This window comes from Octodon degus, unplaced genomic scaffold (genome assembly GCF_000260255.1).
Source record: "Octodon degus isolate 3935 unplaced genomic scaffold, OctDeg1.0 scaffold00191, whole genome shotgun sequence".
In the NCBI taxonomy this organism is placed as follows: Eukaryota; Metazoa; Chordata; class Mammalia; order Rodentia; family Octodontidae; genus Octodon; species Octodon degus.
In genome coordinates, this window is record NW_004524767.1 from 610,965 (window position 1) to 625,397 (window position 14,433).

A 14,433-nucleotide genomic window follows, 5' to 3' on the forward strand; every position below is an offset into this window, starting at 1 on the left:
GTGTTTCTCTGGACTGCCTTGTATCAGGGTGCACTGGGTAGATGCAGGCATCTGCTGATGTTGGATTGGACAACATTTCAAGCTACCAGAGAGTGCTGGCTGTAAAGTGGAGCATGAGGGTGTAGGGATTCCTGTTGACACTTCTAGGAGAACAGGCTACCAGGCTTTGACTCTAAGCTAAGAGTTCAAGCATCCTACTTAGCCTCTGTCATCCTTCAGCTTGCCCAGTACTTTGCATACACAGAGAAGACTTTCCTGGGGATTATCTTACCTTTGCTTCTTGATTGTTACAGTTTACAAGCCATTCTGGTTTCCAATGCAGATTTTGTGTGAGATAAAAGGAAAGCCCCAAGGCTACTAAATATCCTTCCTCAAATTTTGAAATGTTTTGTCATTTCATCTTCTTTCCAGCCTTCAGATCTCTTTTACTGCTACCTGATAATAACTTTTAGAGTATAGTCATCCCTTTGTATCAAGTACTATATAAAACCAGACTATATAAAATACTATATAAAATGGTGTTACATTTGTGCATAATGTATACACATCCTCCTGTGTATTTTAAATCACCTCTGGATTATTTATAATACCCAATACAAGTGTTGTAAGTGTTGTGTACTCATAAACACTTGTTATATTGTGTTGTTTAAAACAAAATAACAAGAAAGTCAGGTGTCATGGTATATGTCTGTAATCCCAGTATTTGGGAGGCTGGAGCATGATCACTGTGAGTTTGAAGCCAGCCTGAACTACGTAGCAAGACCATGTCCAAAACTTAAAGACATGAAAAAAATATATGAAGTAGTTGATTTTGTTTCAAATATACAGAATGTTTTCATGCATGGAAGATTCAACAAATACTAAGCACTACTACAATTATTAGCATGAAGACATAATAAGCATATACTATTTGTTACAGTCCCTGCCGCATAGTGCAGTAAATTATTATCAGCTTCTCCCTTCAGGCCAAAAAAACCCATGTCCACACTAATGATTTTATAGTCACACACAAGATTTTCCAGGTACTCCACACATTCAGAAGAATGTAATTTACTGCGAGCAGTAAAAGCACCTGTAGTTCCAGCACTCTGGGGACTGAGCGGGAGAATACCAAGTTTGAGCTCAGTCTGGGCCATTGAGCAACTTAGGAAGGCCCTGTCTCAAAATAAAAAATTAATGAAAAAAACTGGGAATGTAGCTAAATGCAAAGGCTCTGGGTTCAATCCCTGGTGAGAGAGAGAGAGAGAGAGAGAGAGAGAGAGAGAGAGAGAGAGAGAGAGAGGACAGAGACAGAGACAGAGACAGAGACAGACAGAGACAGACAGAGACAGACAGAGACAGAGAGACAGAGGCAGACAGAATTTACATATAGGACTCTCCTTTTTATAGAACTTGATTATATTGACTTTAAAATTTTTTTGACTAATGAGAATTTTTCTTCCAGCCAGAAAAATTTATGTCAAGCAGGCATAGTATTTTAAATTCAAGTAGTCTCATGGCTGAGAGTTAATAATGTTTTTGCTTTTTCTTCCAGAAGTAAATGGAGCACAAGCAGAGCATTTTCTGAACAGCTGTAAGTGCAAGAATGTTATGGAGATGTTTATAAATCATAACTCAACCTCCAACACTTGTAGTGTTTCTCTCCTCCCATGCTTACAATTTTTCCAGTGTACATAGTAAGTCTACACAAACATGTGATCCAGTTCTCCGCAGAGGGGTTGGGGGGGGCTGTTATTTTAAATTGGGAATATTTACACAGAATACGTGAGAGTATTTTCTTTCCCAAAGCAAGTTTTGTGATGAATCCTTCAATAATCGTCTTGGGTCTTATCAAATGCATTTGTACCTGGCTCCAAAGGCACAGAAACTGAATGACACCCACTAACTGCAATACAGAATCTTCACACGAAAACTTATGTTATATTGGTGCTATGTATTTTGAAATAGTTCAAAAGTGTAAAATGTGACTTTCCTGCAGTAAAAAGTACACACCTAGCAGACTTCAAAACTGTCAGCTATCGCTGAGGTAATCTACTGTACACAAGAACACAACCCCACAACACAAGGCAAAAGCGAATTTTAAAGGGAAATTGCTTCAAATGCTCAAAGAATTATCTAATATGATTAATTGTTGAAGACTGGAATAATCAGACCTCATCTGTGCAAATAATTGTTACTCCTTTGTACACACTGTTAAATTCAGCAAATTTTTAAGACCAAGGACCAACCAAGACAGTTTCCATCCTTACCTGCGTGGCCAGTGTACCTGAGCATGTTCGTAACCTTGTGAATAACCGTCTTACTCCTTCCTGACAGGTTGTGGTTTAGGGATGGAGTACCCACCCACGGAAAGAATTGCCCGTGGCCAGGTCGCGGAGCCAGCCGCGTGGCCGTGGCAGGCCAGCCTGCAGGTGGACGGCGGCCACTTCTGCGGGGCCTCCCTCATCAGCGAGGCCTGGCTCCTCACTGCCGCGCACTGCTTCGACTCGTGAGTCCGCTAGCCCCGCTGCACCGCGCACCTCGCTCCTTCTTCTCGCTGAGCGGCCCCAGATTTTGCTTATTTCCTTCCAGAATCATGTAGGCCAGGAGATGGGGAGATAGCTCAGCGGCTTAAGCACCACGCACAAGGAGGGGCGCTCAGTTTTGCATAGGTTTAGGGAAATAGCGACACCTACTGGAAAGCAGTAGAAAACACCAAGCCTATCTCTAGCTCCATGTTACAACGTGCTGCCCAACAGTCTCAGTTTTTAACTAGGATCAAACCAACACTGACACAACTGCAAAGCGCGCGCCAGGTCTTCTGAGATATATGTGGGCTTTCAAAGCTGTTAGCGATGCCTCACCCTACAATTTATAGACAAGTTATTATGCTACGTGAATATCTTCAGGGCTATATTTCTATTGATTTTTTTGTTTTTGCCTTTTTTTTCTTTGAAGATTTGACATGTGAGATCCATGGACATATTAAAGAGATGCAGTAAGCTTAGTACAATTCACATAAAATGAGAAAATATTCTGGATAAAATGCCAGTAAGAGGAAGCATGAAAAAACACACCTCTAATTTTATCATCCTATTTCTGTTTTTCTCTCTTTCTCCTGTCTTTCTCTCCATGGTTACACATACACTTATAATGTATCCGTGTATACGTGTGAGCGCATGTAGTTAAATATGCATAATACTCATATTTTCTTAAATTAATATCTATTTTTATAATAAAATGGAAAACCTAATAACATTTCCTTTAAAAATTATGGCTTCTACAAGACTAATATAAGCTACTTTGTGATGTGAATCTGCCATTAACTAGTGTAAGGTGAAGCTGCCGTTGGGGAAAGGTTTCAAATAAAAGATAGGGAAGTCTCCATCAATATCGTGTTAAAAGCTGTCCTGGCGTACACGTGCCCTCTGCCCACTCAGAGCTCCAGGCAGCGTTAGTCAGAAATAAACCCACTATGTTCCTTCCCATCTGCTATCAGTCACAAAAACCCTAAACTATGGATGGCCAGCTTTGGAACAACCCTCCGCTCTCCGCTGATAAGAAGAAAGGTGCAGTCAATTATCATCCATGAAAATTACGCTGCCCACAAGCACGAGGACGACATCGCTGTGGTGAAGCTCTCTGCTCCGGTGCTGTTCTCCGAAAACGTGCACAGAGTCTGCCTCCCGGACGCGGCTTTTGAGGTCCCGCCTAAGAGTAAAGTGTTCGTCACTGGATGGGGGGCTCTAAGAGCAAGCGGTACGTATGGCAGCTAAAACAAACCCAAAAAAAAAAAAAGAAAAAAGAAAGAAAACTTTCAGAAAGTAAACTTGCCCTCCAGTTGGTACAACCATTATAGAAATCATTATGGAGATTCCTCAAAAGCTCGCACTGGAGGAGGTCCATTCGAGCCAGCTACTCCCTTCCTAGTTATTTTCCCAAAAGAACTGAAATCATACCACAGCGATAGATGTGCACCCATGTTTATAGCAGCATAATTTGTCATAGCTAAATTTTGCAAACACCCCAGATGCCCATCAACTGAGGAATGGATAAAAAGATATGGCAGTTTTACACAATGGAGTATTATTCAGCTATAAAAAATAAATTCAAGACTTTTGTAGATAAATGGATGCAGCTAGAGATTATATTGGTAAGTGAAGTAAATCAGATCCACATGCGCAAACATCGTATTATCCCACTAGTGCAAGAACTTGAAAGAGTAATTAAAATCTAAAAGGTTAACAGATACTGTGAAAGGGAAAGAAACTGTTCAATGGGAAGGAAAATCTAGGATGAGAACAAGACAAATATAAGAAGGGAAAAAGATACATTTGGGTACATATGTAGAATAGCATGAATAATTATATTACCAGTTTCTGCTGGTCTTTTGAAAGGAGCAGTTAATGCTTAATTTTTTTTTTACTCTGATTTTTTTCCTCTTTTGAATTTCTTATAACTTGTTTGTCATTACTTTTTAAGTGAATCTTACACATTCTTATCTGGTAAAGTGAACGACTAATTTGAAGATAGCATCATGTAACACAGCAAGCATTGTTGAATTCCTATTACTTTGTTTAGTGAAATCTTATACCATTTATAACACTTTTTTACTTGATATCTCTATTTTATATTCTTTAAAAAGAAAAAGAAAAGAAACCCTCTTTAGCATGAAAATATAAAATGACACGCAAAACCAAGATGTACATTTACGTTTCACTCAGCTGCTCTTTTTCATATATAGAGATTCTGCTCAGCTGGCTGATTCATAAAATACAAGCTTTGCAAGCTCCCATGAGGACACACTTCAGAAGAGTCTTACAACTGACCAAACAGCCTCAAGGGAGCAATCTGAATGGCTCATCTTTCTTTGGCACTAAGTATTAAATAGGATCCCACAGATCCATATACCTATGAGTCTGTTCTTGAGCCCAAGACCTTAAAAAATAGTTGAAAAGTATGGCATTTTACACTTAATAGCATGCAATAAACAGCAAGCATAGATTATTAAGTCCTTGCATTAGTGTCCATTCCTGGTTTTTTTGGTTAGACATTTTATATATGGTTTAATCAGCCTTTATATTCCTGATTTCTATCCTAGGCTCTTAATATGAATTTATATCTTACTTACGTATCTACTCAAAGCAGAGCTGTGATCTACTCAGGGTTTGTCAGTTGATTATTTTTGCTTTTGTTTTGCATTACCAGGGATTGAACTCAGGCCCTTACACTTGCCAGGGAAGTGCTTATTCCACTGAGCTATCTACCCAGACCCTTGTCAGTTGATTGTTATAAAAGTCTATTTCCTTCCAACATGTACCTGAAAATTCTGCTACTATATGGAATCCAGACTTGCACACTATGGATGTAAACTCAAAGTTGTTTTCCTCATCCCGGGCATCTGTATTGTTCTGTAAAGGATGGGAATAACCAGGAAGGAGAGTTAAGCCCTCTAAGTTTTAAAACTATTCCCTGATCACAGTAGAAATGAGAAGCATCTATCACTTGAATAACATCATCATACTTCATCTAAGTCTAACTAAATGTAATACCTCTTCATCCCAGGTTGGTAATTTGAGAGTAATTTGGTGTTTTTGTCTGATTTTTTTTTCAACATATAGCGTGTAGATCATGTGCAATAAACTGTCTCCCCCAACAAATTGTAAGCTTTTGGGAAGTAACATTATGGATTTATAAGATATCAGAATGAGATTAATTAATAAATATTGAGTGATGATTCCTGCTACATTTTGAAACTGATACAAGACTATTCAAGTCTTGTCTTCCCAAGAGTCATCCAAGATATTTACTTTGAAGTCTTCTTACCAGTCAGCAGGCAGCCTACTTGTTGCCTTCACCCTGTGATCCTCAGAAAACCTCAGATTACGGATGGCTAGTTTTGGAATAGTTTGTTTTTATTCTCTGGGTAGTTTCTTCTTTAAGTAGTGAAAATGTAAAATAGCTTGTTGTATAGTTAGCATTTGCATTGATTTTTTAAAGTTGGGATTAAAGTATTACTAGTACTTACAAATTTAAAAGTAGCATCCTAATCTCACCAAGATAAAAGGAGTATGTAAAAACTACAACTAATTGAGTTACAGCTGATTAAAGCCGAGGAATGTGTAAAATTTTAAATGTCCCTACAGAAAGCAAAATAGAACATTGTCGAGGCATGTTAATAAGACTGAGATTGTCTTGTGCTCTGTACAATGGTAAGTAGATTCTATCACTCGTAACATTTCAAGTGGAATCAAAAATGGAAAGACAAAAAAATAGTGACACTTCTATGCTTAAAAATGATAACTGAAGTAAAGTGCTCTCAACCTTAGATAATCTTTAAAAATTATAGAGCGCTTGGGCTAGTTTTTCAGCAGAAAGGTGAGTAAAGTTAACAGTTTCAGAGCAGGAAACTGGACTTCTTTATACTGAACTTTCTTTATAAAAGCCCTAGAAACCTAGATATTATCCTCTGAAGCTTTTTATCATTATCCACGTAACACTGAAGTACAGTTTTAAGGAGTTGACATGTATGACCCTAATTGCTGCAATTAATCTAATAGCTTTCATTTACAAAGTGTGATCAAAAGCTGTGACGAATGTTTACATTTTATAATAAAAGATACATTATTCCTAATTTCCCCTAAAATATTAGACCAACCACTTCAAACACTCCTCCTGTTTTCTTGCCACCTTTTGAAGCAGTGCTGGAAGCCCTCTTCCACAATGTTTTTTTCTCACTCTGGTGGCTGCATCCATGTCCTGAACTGGTTCAAAACCTTAACCTTTTAGGGTCATTTGGATTTTGGTGAAGAGCTAGAAGTCAAATGAGCCTGGAGCTGAGAATAAGGAGCAAAAGGATAATCTGAAATAATTCTGTGAGCTTGACTTTCCATTGGATCACATTCAGAAATAGTATTTTCTATATTTTTTAAATCACACCTCATAAAGATACTCACAAAAGAAGATTTTTCAGAACTGCATCAAACAGCATCAAGGATGACGGGATATGGGTGTTCAAAGCAAGAAGGAGCATTTTGGGAGGAATTACTGACAGTGTGTCTTTTATTTTAACATTTTTATTATTCTTTTCCTTTTTTATCTTAAAGAAAAAAATTAAAACAATATAGAATTTCATAACAAATTGATAGGAAATTAACAGTGGTTATTATATTGTATTGTTACCTTCAAAGTTATTGCTCAGATTATCAAATACAGGCATTTAAAACTGATCAAACCATCTAACTATTCCTTTCACTAAAGTAATAGAAATCAGTATTGTGATTATCTTAGCTATCCTATGTAATATACGTAGCTTTTTCTCCCTTTCTTCTTTTTTCTTTTCCACCATCCCAGTTGTTCTTTCTTTCTGAGCAGCTTCTTTCCCTTTCGCTAGATCTTCTGTATCTTTTAGATCTTACTCTTTAACTTTCTTGTACACAGGAGACAATATGATGTTAACACATGTGAGTTTGATTTATTTCACTTGTGGGTGTGGTCTCTAGTTGTATTCATTTACCTATAAGAGCCCTGAGTTTATCTTTCTGTATAGTTGAGTAGTACTTCATTGTATAAAAATTTCACATCAATTTTTAAATATAAACATTTACCTTCAATCATCTCTTACATCAAAAACCAAGCATGGGGTGAGACACTATCATAAATGACTTTATTCATTATTTTTAACTTTCACAATAAATATGAGATATGCATCATTTCCTCCTCCCTACAAGTGAGTACAATGATTCGGGGCAACTTTTATGAAGTTAGGTAGTTCTTAAATTGTGTAGCTAGTACTCAGATTTGTACCTGCTATCTCTAAGACCATGGTAGTTAAGCACAGATTTGGCCTGTCTTTTTGCTCAAATTCACACTTGAATGAATTGCTCAACTCCTCAATTTGAACTTACTATAAACAGAGCTATATCTTTATGTGAATGGTCGACACAGTTTTCTAATTAGGAGCTATTAAGGGGAAGAGAGCATACTACAATGGCTAAAACAATACTACCTGCAACTAAAAATTTCATATAATGAATAAATCAATAGTGAGAAACAAATAAAACAAAATCCAGTTATTATTTTGGCATTTCTATTTATGCTGATGTTGTTTGGTTAGCAAGTTATTTTCAAATTAAACATAGTCTTTCTCATGAAGTAATAAAATCCTATCAGTATTAAAGTTACTTCCTACTAGTGTTGTTCTTCCTACAGGATTCCCAATTCTGAAAATATCTTTGTAAAATGGCACACTCGGTTTCCAAGTAAGGTATGATATTCAAGGTAGACTCTCCCAGATGATCAGGAAGGCTTAATTCTAGCATTGTCTCCTATTTAACTACATGACCATCTTTAGACTCGTCCCACAAGTTTCAATTTTCTCAACTGAAAAAGGAAACATTCACATCAGTTTGGTGCTTGCTACAAAGATAAGATAATATAGTAAGAATAAATATGGCATCTCTCTGGTATCTACACAGAGAATGCACCCCCAAATATAACTTTATTCTGAACATTGTCATCCACCCCAGAATTTTACAACTTCAAGGCTAATGTTTGCCACTAACGTTTCTAAGAAACTACAATAACTAATTATCATAGCAACAAGGTGAAAGTTATTCATCTGTTCATTTCCCTTATTTAGGTCCATTTCCAAATACTCTCCGACAAGTTGAAGTGGAGGTCATACCTAATGATGTGTGTAATCAGGTGCATGTATATGGTGGTGCTGTGTCATCAGGAATGATATGCGCTGGGTTCCTGTCAGGAAAACGAGATGCCTGTGAGGTAAGAGTAGACTCACAATCACAAAAACGACTGCTGAGTAGAAATGGTCTTATGGCCGTAGGCCAGCATCTCTTCACATGATGAAACTCACTTTCAGGAGAGAAAGAAAAATGGAAAAGAAAGGTGGAGAAGAACCAACCATAAGACATACTCTTCATTTAATATCTCGATGAATGAACAGCCTAAAAGATGGTCATTAGTTATAATGAGAGCCCTGCTTAAACTAATGGAAACAGATAGTAGAAATGAAGCTAGGAAGCCATGCAACCAGTGATTCAGGGAATAGTCAACCAAAGTTTGAGTATTAAATCCCCGATAATAGAAAGTTGTCATGAGATACAATCTGCAGGTTTCTCTGTGGCCAGTACAGCTGAGCCTTGATGGTATCTAAACATTCGACTTTTAAGTAGAGTCCTGTCAGTAGAAGTAAACTATTTGAAACAAAACATAAGAAGTAAAAATTTATACATACTTATTTTTTCTTAAGTATTATTTCACAGGCTTTGCCTTGAATAAAATCAAATGAATAAATAGCATCCTGTGACACAAAATTGTAATTTTAGGCATTAAGTTTATGGACAGTACTGGTTCTAAAATCTGGCTATTAAGAGGACTAAAGTTACACAACTAAAATATTGAAGACTTCATCCTAGCATTTAAAACTGGGTACAACAATTTAGCACTACCTTGAAGTTTGGTTTTGAGAATTGTGCATCTGTGTGTACTGTCCTTACATGTGAAGGGACCACTATTGATCTACCATTGGTTGACATCTGAAGATAATAAACCCCTCACTCATTTACTCAAATGCTTTGTGAATTGCAAGGCAGTGTGTCAGATACTGAAGTAAACTTCAGTATCTAAGAAGCAATCCACCACAAATTTACAATCTAATTGGCACATAAGAAACTGAAACAAAAGGAAAAATGAGGACTTGGCTACCTTTTCTGGAATACTGATATCCTTCCACTCACTGTCTTGAGAAGAAACAGTGTGAGTGGGCCTGCACTACAGCTCATTCATATGACTTAAAAAGCCTACCTAGGCTCAGCTGTCCTGCCTCCCTGGGCTAGCACTCCCTTGCTCACTTTCTCTTTAGCACAGGAAGACAAGGAGGATCAGATTAGGGTGTGGGCCTTAGGCCAGGAGCTAGGGAGGATGGCATTGATAGATCAGGCTTTTCACCCTGTACCAAACACCAGAGATCACAAGGAAGAAGAGGACAGAAAGATGAGCAAAGCTAAAGCCTCAAGACTCTAGGACCCTCATAGGAACATTCAAATGAGATTATTTCTCCTAAAACCTGTAATAGGTTTTCATGCGATACTTTTTTTATATGAATAGGTCTATTGCCAAAAGGTAAATTTTAAATTAGGCTTTGTCTAAACATTGGGCTGACAGTAACAAGGAAGTCTTCATGATTTAGACACTTGAAATTCATCTACCAGGGCTAAGGATTTCACCGTAGTTTGAGATCAAAAATCCTCTGAGCACAAATTTGCTACAATGTCCAGGACACTCTTCCACCAATTAGTGGGAGCAGAATGAGGTGAGATTCTAATGCAAAGCAAAAGATTATTTCCAGCTAACAGAGTTAAAAGACACCTCATGGAGGAGTCAACAGTCCTGAAATCATCTGTACAAGAATTCGCTGCCTCATCTCTGTTTAGGTAGAGAAAAGCTAAAAAGTTTACAAAGGTAAAACTAGGGGCAGTGAGATAGCTCAGCAGACTAAGTGCCTGCGTAGGCAGGTTCAGGGACTGGGGTTCAATCCCCAATATCACATGCCACTCTGGCCACCGAGACTGGGCATGGTGGCATACCCCTGTAATCGCAGTGCTGGGGAGGCTGAAAACAGGAGGCTCATTACCAGTCTGTGCTGCGTAGTGAGACTGTGTACCATGTACCAAATATATGTAAAAAATAAGGTACAACTAAAAGCCTTGTCATTCACAGGACTTTCCTACTGAAGACATTTATAGGGAGTATATAATAAACTCACTGATGTGCAATAAACGCATATTAGTACTACTTGTAAATTAAAAGAAATTTTATTAGGCCTGCAAACCATTCATTTACTAGACCTGGAGATGCTTATTAACTCTTATTTCTATGCTGTTTTATTCATCAGTGAACCACATTTTTTTTCTTCAGGGTGATTCTGGAGGACCTCTGGTCATTGCACAAGATCGAAACATCTGGTATATTATTGGAATAGTGAGCTGGGGAATAGGCTGTGGAAAAGAAAATAAGCCTGGACTTTATACCAAAGTGACTCATTATAGGGACTGGATTAAATCTAAAACTGACATTTAATGCAACACCTACCTCCACATCCAAACTGTAAATACCAGGTGTGACCTCTCCCGCATTAAGTTTGCTATGTGTTGCTGTGTATATTGTCCCACGGTTCAGCCTTCCGCTTTCTGTGGGGAAGGCAGACTTTCCTTCAGCTCACTGCACTGTTTTGCTGACAGTGAGCACAGAAGACAGCAGCTCCGCAATTCTCTGCCACTCCTGCAGTGCCTCTGATCGCCTCTTTGCTCCTTGCCCTGGCTCCGCTAGATACCATTCATTTAGTGTAATCTGCTACCTACTCAGAAGAGCTTCTACTGCTAGGCAGTCTCGACTTTCCTTGACTGAGCATGTGTTGCTTCCATGATAGCTCCACAGTTTTTGTTTTCCTCATCAAATAATCCTCTTCATGATTTGTTGCTCCACTGACTACACAAGTGCAAATGATTGCCTTTGGCCAGTACTAACAAGAAGGATGGGCGGTGCTATACAGAAAGGAGCTTGAGAAGCACCGTGACTGGAAGTCTATGCCTCTTCCCCTTGGATGTCCATGTAACCTCTCTTAAGGATAGCTGGTTTTTTTGTTGGTGGTGGTGGTGTTTTTTTTTTTTTTTTTGGCATAACTGGGATTGAACTCAGGCCCTTGCACTTGCCAGGGAAGCACTTATTCCACTGAGCCATCTCCCCGGCCCCGATTGATAGCTATTATTTATATCTGTACTAAATGGTGCATGTGTTCATTTCTTTAAAAAGTTACACTAGTGTATATTTTGAAGCAATAAATAAATAGTGGAATTAGATAACAAGAGAAATTTATTTCATTTTATTTTACTTTTCTTGGCAGAACCAGGGATTGACCTCAAGCCCTTGCACTTACCAGGAAAGCACTTATTCTACTGTACTATCTCCCTGGCCCCACAAGAGAACTTTAAATATTACTTAGCATAGAATTTTTCTCAGAACCATGTAAAATTACCTTTCAGTATTTAAATCTAAAAGCAAAGTTACTTGACCTTGCCATTAATTTGAAATGTAAAGAGGCAAATATTCAGTGAGAAGGGGCAACTTTGAGCTCCATATCTGTAAGTTAAAGGAGTCTCAATCCCTGTCAAAGTTTACTTTTCATTTTTTTATCGTAATGCATTTATTTAAAGCTTTACTTTCAATGAGCGTCACAAGAATTGAGGGACCTGCATAATAAGTAAATATAAATTAGTAATTCACATTCAACTTACAAGAGACGTCAAAATAAATCAAGATCATCATAAACAATTTGATATAAGATTATGACAAAGACTTTACACTTTATAAAAATGGGCATTTTTTCAAGCTATTATTTATAAAAAAATTTAACTGAATCAAGAAAATATCCTGTATTAGCTTAATTTTTATGACAAAATGGTCATTTTCAAATGCATATAATTGTGGTTTTAGTACTATACTTCACTGTAGACCAGTGTTAAAACACAAACTTATTCTGTGTATCTAAATTTTTATTTTCTTCTTTTATAATTTAATTAGTTAATAAGACAACTATTTGATAAACTTTTTATAGGTCAATAAATGAAAATCTCTTTTACCCTACCTATATATTGTATATATTTACAATATACAATAAATCTCTTTTACCCTACCTATAATATTGTATATATTAAAAGTTATTTATGTCAGAAAGTTCTAACTTACTCTCTCTGAGCCAACATTACAGCATAGGGTTTCTCAATCTTTGTGCTATTGACATTTTGTCAAAGATAGTTCTTGGCAAGGGGAGGAGACTACTGCTTTCAACATTTCTCTCCACTATAAAGTAGATGACAAGAGTATACCAAAAGGTTGTAACAACTGAAAATGACTCCAGACATGGGTAAATTTCCCATGTGGAACAAGATCACCTGCAGTGAAGAACCACCATGGTGGGGACAACTGGAGGAAAGTAGTCATTGTTAAAAATTATGTACTCATATCTACAGAATCCTAGCCAATACTAAGATATTTGAAAACTGTACTTTACCAGAGGAAGTAAGAAGAAGAGACATGGAAAGTCTGTGTATTCAAAGTGGTTAGGATAGATATATAGTTGCATTCTCTTAATGAATAGAATGATTTGTTCTAATGGTGTTTGTAAATAGGATCTCAAGTCTGCATCTTGTACAGCAATTAACCACTAAGAAGAATATATGCAGTGTGTTATTTGTTGAATCTGTACTTCCGATTTGATTTGAAACTGTCTCATTGCTATCTGTTTATCTATAAAATTTTGAAAAAAAAAGACATGAAAGGGTGAGTTACCACAGACAAATAATTTGTGCATTGTTAATTATACCTTCAGTTATATCTAATTAATATCTTTGTACATAGCTAATTAATGTCTAATACATCTAATTAATATCTTCAGAATTCATAAATAAATATCTTTTTAGTTTTTTTGTTTTTTTACTCAAAATATTTATTGAGCATCTAGAAGTACAGAGGTAATTAAAATGAGATGAGCCATTTGCACAAATAATAACAATATGTACGGTTCATTGAATCACAGCAGTTAATGGGAAAAAAGTGCTTTAAGAAAAAGATGCCTTCAAGCCTGGAAGAGGGTGTGAGTGGCAAATCTGGAAAGAGGATTGAGATTAAAGTAGAAGACTTCAGTCTGGATTGTTGATGATACTCAGTATGGACTATTATTTGTCTCTTCATTTCTCTCCCTCTTTGGGCTTAATTTATCAGTAGTGCCCAGGACTGTTCAATGTGCTTTTTCTATCCTTGCTTGCATTTTTGCTTTAATGTCTTCTACAGAACTAGGTCCTTTCAGTGTCTTAGGAATCGTTTCCCCTTTCTTGAAGGATTCCTGTCCTTTTGATCTTGGCATTGATAAGTTTTAGTCTTTTCCATTCTGGTTTGATTTTTGTGCATTTTTGGCTGGAGTATCTCATATTGATTTCTTCATTGGAGCTTTCTCTTCAGTTTCTTCATCATCAAAATCATCATTCTCACCATCCTCATCATCCTCATCCTTGTTCTCATCATCCTTGTCGTCTTCATCAGCAGCAAGTTTTACTTTTTTTTCTGTGGAACCTTGTCACCACCTCCAAGGGCAGATCGCTTTGGGAGTTTTACATCTTCTTCCTCTCCCTCTTCCAACTCCATCTTCTTCCACAGCTTACTAAATGCTGTCCACTAATATGTACAGGCCCTGAACCACACTTCAACCTTAAGACAACAGGTGGTGTAATTTCAAAGCCCCCAAGGGAAATCCTTGCCTGTACAGACATTCTCAAAGTTTGCAATGTTACTTTAATTGACTGCCTTCATAATTAATAGCCTCTGCCTCAACAATGTGCAATTCATCCTTTGCACCAGCCCCTGAACTGACCCTTCTTA

At 37.2% G+C, this 14,433-nt stretch overlaps 1 protein-coding gene across 1 annotated transcript in view; it reads left to right on the forward strand.

Moving 5' to 3' along the window:
* LOC101572364 (transmembrane protease serine 11G) overlaps window positions 1–11,592 on the forward strand; it is a 34,738-nt gene extending 23,146 nt beyond the window's left edge. Inside the window, exons 6-10 of the mRNA XM_023704187.1 lie at window positions 1,535–1,573; window positions 2,317–2,488; window positions 3,479–3,738; window positions 8,621–8,763; window positions 10,918–11,592. Coding sequence (XP_023559955.1) covers window positions 1,535–1,573; window positions 2,317–2,488; window positions 3,479–3,738; window positions 8,621–8,763; window positions 10,918–11,079 — 776 coding nt within the window. The 3' untranslated portion in view covers window positions 11,080–11,592. The remainder of the gene's footprint in view (window positions 1–1,534; window positions 1,574–2,316; window positions 2,489–3,478; window positions 3,739–8,620; window positions 8,764–10,917) is intronic.
* Window positions 11,593–14,433: the final 2,841 nt, after the last annotated feature.